The sequence below is a fragment of the Arvicola amphibius genome, chromosome 7 (assembly GCF_903992535.2).
Source record: "Arvicola amphibius chromosome 7, mArvAmp1.2, whole genome shotgun sequence".
NCBI lineage: Eukaryota > Metazoa > Chordata > Mammalia > Rodentia > Cricetidae > Arvicola > Arvicola amphibius.
The window spans coordinates 50,343,974-50,350,112 of NC_052053.1; the positions used below are offsets into that span (position 1 = coordinate 50,343,974).

At 53.9% G+C, this 6,139-nt stretch overlaps 1 protein-coding gene across 1 annotated transcript; it reads right to left on the reverse strand.

Annotated features, from left to right (window-relative positions):
* Positions 1–1,147: 1,147 nt before the first annotated feature.
* Lcn2 (lipocalin 2) lies at positions 1,148–5,671 on the reverse strand. Its single transcript, XM_038337764.1, has 7 exons — positions 5,427–5,671; positions 4,783–4,922; positions 2,740–2,819; positions 2,493–2,615; positions 2,205–2,306; positions 1,515–1,541; positions 1,148–1,327 (listed from the first exon to the last, which is right to left on the reverse strand). The coding sequence occupies exons 1-6, from the start codon at positions 5,562–5,564 to the stop codon at positions 1,522–1,524; spliced, it is 603 nt and encodes a 200-aa protein (XP_038193692.1). The 5' UTR covers positions 5,565–5,671; the 3' UTR covers positions 1,148–1,327; positions 1,515–1,521.
* Between the last annotated feature and the right edge of the window lie 468 nt (positions 5,672–6,139).

Here is a 6,139-nt window from a genome sequence, read left to right on the forward strand (position 1 = left end):
ACTGTCTGTTCTGAAGGACCTGGGTTCAACTCCCAGCACCTACCATGGTGGCTCATGATTCTGTAACTTCAGCTCAGGTGATCTGACTCCTCCTTCTGGCCTCTATGAGAACTATGGCATGTATGTGGTTCACGTACATATAGGTAGGCAAAACATAAATAAATATACATAAATAAATAAACATACATAAATAATGTGGGCATGGTGATGCATGCCTTTAATCCCAGCCCTTTGGAAGCAGAAGCAGGCAGAGCTCTTTGAGTTCAAGGCCAGTCTGCTCTTCATAGAGTTCCAGACCAGCCAGGGATACAATAGTAAGTAAGACTCTGATCCAAAAGAAAGAAAGGAATTAGATCTGTGTTCCAACTGGAGCCCAAGAGTGAAGTATGTGGGGTGTAGCTTCCTTTCCTGGCTAGTCATTGAGGCTTTAACCAGTAGGTGTTAGCTGTACCTCTCCATCTGGAACCTTCCTGGACTTGAACATTGCCTCTATCCCTCCCTGGCTGCTCAACCTGTGTCAGCCAGATCTCTTCCTTAAGTCCAGCCCAGATTTCAACACGTTCTGCTGAGCTGGGTCTCGGGTCTGTGCTGCCCCCTGCAGGACTGTGGGTATGACTGGTTGCTACTTGACACGCCTCTCTTCTCAGTCTAGGTGAAAAGGGTAGCGTTTGTGTGTGAAATGGGAAAGGGGTTCATTTGGAATCTCATGCATTCTGGGAAAGGGGAAGAGAAATGGCTGCAGACTCCTAGCAATCACAGGGTCCGGATGAATGTGGGGTGTCTGTACCTCATACCCTCTCAAGGCTCTCCCAACTTCCCAGTTCCAGAGGGGCTGCCCTTTGGGACCTGTGGCAGGTGGCCAAGTGCAGGATGCCCATTGGAGACAAGGCACGGAGGAGCTGGTGTTGTCCTTGCTGGGGGCACCAAGCCAAAACAGCAGCAAGTGTAATATTGTTCTGTATAGGAGGGACTTGGGGCAGTTAGTGGTCACGATGGTGGAAGTTGGGGCGAGGCTGGAGTTCTGGAGCCTTCTTTTCCCTGAGCCTTCTTTCTGCAGCCCTGCCATCATGCTGGACTAACACTGGTGTGAACCCACCCTCTGCCCCTCCCCTCACTGTTATGGGGTTAAGCAGCACAGACTCAGAGAATTTGGGACATGCGTTTATTTAGCAGACAAGGTGGTGTCCTTGGGGCAGGTGACTGGGCAGTGCTGCCCAGATAAGAAGAGTCATCTGCTACTCATTGGTATTGTGGCTGGCGGGGTAACCAGGTGACTCTCAGCAACAGGAGAGATGGGACTGGGGACAGGCAGGAAGCACCTGAGAAACTGTAGCAGAATCAGAACACCACAGTTCAGGGGAAGAGCAAAGACAAGCTGGAGACTCCCCTCCCCTATGCCCTGGCCTCCCACCAGGCCTTTGCCCATCCCAGCCAGCCACAGGCTGGAGACACCCCCCCCCATCCCCCGTACCCTGGCCTCCCACCCGGCCCCTGCCCATCCCAGCCACACTCACCGCCTGTTCAGTTGTCAATGCATTGGTCTGTAGGAGAGAACGTTTGTCAGAACAGAGTAAGGGGGCATGCATTTGTGATGTCTGGCCGCTAGGAACCTGTGCTTTGCCAGGTCCAGACTAGCCCAACTACAAAGGATCTGGGACTTCTTTCAGGGTTGTGGCAGCGAAAGGACCCATGTGGAACAGACAACATGAGAGAAAGACCCAAAGGACTGCCAAAGGGCAGGGGTGGGCGGTACTTAGCGGATCGTGTACCCAGGCTTTGTGCCTGCTTATCTGCTGAGCCTTGGTAGCATCTCAACTGGTGGCTCTTAGTGACCTGACTGGAGCCTCCTGCCCAGGCTACTTGAAAACAAGATGTCTCCCAAGTCATGGGATGGGGAGAGGCCCCAGACAGCAAGGTTCAGGGTTTGTAGGTTTGTTTGTTCAAGGTTCCTGCTGTAGGCAGAAGTGGCTTGGGCAGCACTGCTGAGGGTATTTGGACACGGACCAGGTTTCCTCATCTGGGAATGTTCTGGGTCAACTGGCAGAAGAAAAACTTAGGGCTGGGATCCCTAAGGACTCCACAGACCGCAACGTGTCACAGAGTCTTCCAGATCTTAAGGTAGATCCCAGTGGCTAGAGCAGGTATCAGCCTGGACAGTCCCCACATCCCCACGTCCCTTTCCCCTCTCCCCAGCTGGCCATTACCAGTGGGGACAGAGAAGATGATGTGGTCATCTGTTAGGCCCAGAGACTTGGCAAAGCGGACAAAACGCTCCTTTAGTTCATCAGGCAGTTCCTTGGTTCTTCCTGCAACCAAGATCGGCAGAGAGCGGTCATGGGACACTCCATATGTTTCACTGACCTAGCAAGTGAGGTCTCAGACTTGCTAACCGTGGAGGTCTGCAGAGAGACCCCTCCCTGGGCTAAGACTGTGGGATCCCAACCTTGAGTATAACCAGAGGCTGAGTCCCTAAGTGTCAGCCAAGAACTCACCATACAGGGTGACCTTGAAGTACTGCTTGTTTCCAGAAGCCTTCTTCTTGAAAAACACCATGGCAAACTGGTCGTAGTCAGTAGTGGCCACTTGTACGTGGTAGCTCCGTATCTGAGGATAACCTGCGGGTGAGAAGGACAGGGGACGGGTTCTGCTCTGGAGAAGAGGAAAGCGACTTTCAGAGTGGCTCTCCCCGTTACAGAGTCTGGGTAGAGGGACAAGGGCCCCACTCCTCTCAGGACTCACTGCGAATATTTCCCAGGGTGAACCGGCCAGCCCTGGAGCTTGGAACAAAAGTTCTGGTCCAGTAGTCACAGCGCTGGTCCCTGTGGGAGAACTGGGAGTGAGCAGGGGTGTGGCACAGGCTGGAATGCCCCTTGGATTGGGGCAGTGGGGTTAGAACTCTGGTGTCCTCCACCCCTGTCCATCCAACCAGTAATAGCCTGTCCCCAAACCTGGCAGGAGGCCCCACCCACCCATCTTAGATGCACCTGGGCCTTCCTCCCCGCTGGGTCTTCCCTGCCTGACCCTGCTGACCCCAGAATGTATAGATCCTCTTCCCGGTGCCTTTGTGGGGTGACCTCCCCTCCCCACACACAATCCAGGCCCCATGTAAGTAGCCCTACTCTTTTTCTCTGCTCCCTCTCTGCCGCCTCCCTTGGCAGTTATTTCTGAGCTGCTAACTTGCTCCAAGCTAAGCATCCCATTTCCAGCCCTTAGGCCATATTCGGCTTTTCCTCCAATCCCACTCAATCCCGTCCTCCACAGCAGGTTTGGGGAGCTCCTCAGCTACCCAGCTCTGCAGGTGGTGAGCCCTGGCTGCCCTCTCCAAGCCCTGGCCCCACCGCTGTCATCTCCCCAACAGACCCCCTGACCTCGCGGCACTCTCCCCCATTCTCCCGTGCTCCAGCTGAGCCAGGACTGCCCTTGCAGGAGCCCCAGACCAAGCCCCAGAAACTACCACACTCCTGGTTGCCCATCAACCCTTGCTCGGGTGGCCATGCCAATGGCTGACTGCATCTCGAACTCAAAAGCACAGCATCTGACACAGTGCCCACCAGCTCCTGCTGTGCAGTACTTCTGTCTCCTTCAAGGCCACCTCCCCAGAGGCCCTGGATAGAGGCCACAGGTAGGTTGAAGACTGGATTCAATGCCCCTTCGCCCTCTCATTCTCCTTTGGATGCGTGTCTGTGAGTGCAGACGGAGACCTGTGGGTAATGTCTGGTGGCTTCCTCCATCCCTCTCCACCTTATTTTTTTATTAAAAATTATTATTGGGATTAGGGATTTAGCTCAGAGGTAGAGCATTTGCCTTGCAAGTGCAAAGTCCTGGGTTTGGTCCAGTTATGTGAGTTATGTGTATGATTACTCTGAGTGTTTTGTCAGCGTGCATGTTTATGCAATGTTCGTGCACAGGCGCCATGGAGATCAGAAGAGGATGTTGGTCTAGGCAGTGGTGGTGCACGCCTTTAATCCCAGCCCTCAGGAGGCAGAAGCAGGTGGATCTCTGTGAGTTCAAGCCAGCCACATCTACAGAGCGAGTTCCAGGAAGGACAGCCAGAACTATATAGAGAAATCCTGTCCCCCCAAAAACAAACCAACTGGGTGATGGTGGCAAACACCTTTAACCCCAGCACTCAGGAGGCAGATGAAGACAGATCTCTGTGAGTTTGAGGCCGGCCTAGTCTACAAAGCAAATTCCAGGACAGACTCCAAAAGCTACACAGAGAAACCCTGTCTCGAAAAAACAAAAAACAAAAAACAAAAAAAAAGAAAAAACAAAAAGGGGGATGTTGGATTCCTTAGAACTGGAATTACAGACAGTTGTGAGCTGCCATGTGGATGCTGGGAATCAAACCCAGGTCCTCTGCAAACACAGCCAGGGCTCTTAACCACTGAGTCATCTTCCAGTCCCTCCAACTTACTTTTGAGACAAGGTCTCTCATTAAGCCTGGAGTTCGCTGACTAGATTAAGGGATTAAGGGATCCTTGTTTTGTGTGTGTGTGTGTGTGTGTGTGTGTGCGCGCGCGCGCACACACACACACACACACACACCAGGCTAAGATGTCACACCCAGCTTCTTTACGTTGCCTTGGGGGGATTGAACTCAGAATCTCACGCTTACGTGGCACGCACTCTATGGGCAGAGCTGTTTCCCTAGCTCTCTCCCTCTTGCTTTCTGTGGATTGTATGTCCAGCCTCATCTGATAGAAGACAGGAATGAAGGGAAGGAACGAGCAAGAAATGGACCAAGTCCTTGGCTGTGACATGGGGGTGACAGGGCTTCACCTGAGCAGGATGGAGGTGACATTGTAGCTCTTGTTGTCCTCTTGCAGCTCGTAGATGGTGCTGTACATGGTAAAGCGGCCTTCGTCTTCTTTCTTGACCGCATTGCCTGCCAGGCCCACAACATACCACCTCCCCTGAAACTGCAAGAGGTTAATGACAGATGGAGCCAGGGATGGCCGCACATGGCTGCTTCTCCTGCGCTGGTCCTGCTGGTGCCTTCAGGCAGGCTGGAGAGTGGCAGGGTCTGTCTACAGACACAGGCATGAGCTGGACTTCTCCAGCGCTAGACGAGACCCTAGGTGGAGTTGGCCTGAGACGGAGGATGAGGTGGTCCTGGGCAGAGGCCGTTGGGCTTCTGCTTCCTCCTCGGGCAGAGCTGACTGAAGAGATTGCCCACCTTACACGGACAATGGAGGTTACAGAAGAGGAGGTATAGACCGGTGAAGTTCCCCCAGACTGACTGTCAGAGCAAAATGAGGTGTGGCTTCCACTGGGATGCGCGGTGATCATGAGTGAACCCCGACCCTGGTCTCCCAGAGTTTTATCCATCCTACCCAGTGCTGTCCGTGAAGTCTTTGGCTTCTATTCCCATCTGCTCCCCATTTCCCCTGCTCCCTCCTGCAGCTTCCCTCCCAGGTCCCTACCTTATCCTTCTGGAAGCCTGGCTGCAGGGGAACCTTGAGCAGAGATGGGGCGGGGATCAAGTTCTGAGTTGAGTCCTGGGCCCAGCTCTGCAGAACCCCAAGCAGGGTAAGGCCCAGACACAGGACACCCAGGGCCATGGTTTCAGCAGTTACTGCGTCCAGTAGGCAGGAGGAGGAAGAGTTTGAGGAGGACTCCCCAGGGACACTCTTTATGGGCCACTAGGCTGCCAGCCCCCTGTTTTGGGGGGGCGGTGGGCACTGGGGAAATCCATCCTTTACCAAGTCCAGGAAGCGTGAGGCAATTGCCGGCATGTCCTGCTGAAATACTTGGCAAGATTTCTGTCCCTTTCTCCCCAGGTCAGGGTTGTGCAAGGTTGAGTGACAGGAAGGAGTGCAGGGGAGGGGGACAGGAGGGACATTGGCAGAGCTCTGGAGTCTGGCAGGCATGAGGGCACTGTCTGTACCCTTTGTCTAGCTGCCCTGACTGGGTCAACAGCTCAGATCTGGGCAGTCTCCCAGCCCCACGGCCCCTAGGAGTCCTAGCACATCAGAAACTCCAGATGGTGTGTGTGGTGAAGGCCTCTCCCTGTGCCCACACCTGCTAAAACCAGAAATGCCCAACGCTGCCAGATCCTGTGCAGTTTCCTTGTTTGGGGAAGAGTGGAGCAGCGGAGAGTGAACGTTCTAGACAGAGAAGAATGGGACACCTGTTG

Excerpts from the sequence above, each read along its gene's own strand:
- Lcn2 (XM_038337764.1), bottom strand. The coding sequence starts at position 5,564 with ATGGCCCTGGGTGTCCTGTGTCTGGGCCTTACCCTGCTTGGGGTTCTG. Across the intron at positions 4,923-5,426 it reads CAGGCTTCCAGAAGGATAAG|TTTCAGGGGAGGTGGTATGT; the intron begins GTAGGGACCTGG and ends AACCTCTTGCAG. Across the intron at positions 2,307-2,492 it reads CTTCAAGGTCACCCTGTATG|GAAGAACCAAGGAACTGCCT; the intron begins GTGAGTTCTTGG and ends TCTTGGTTGCAG.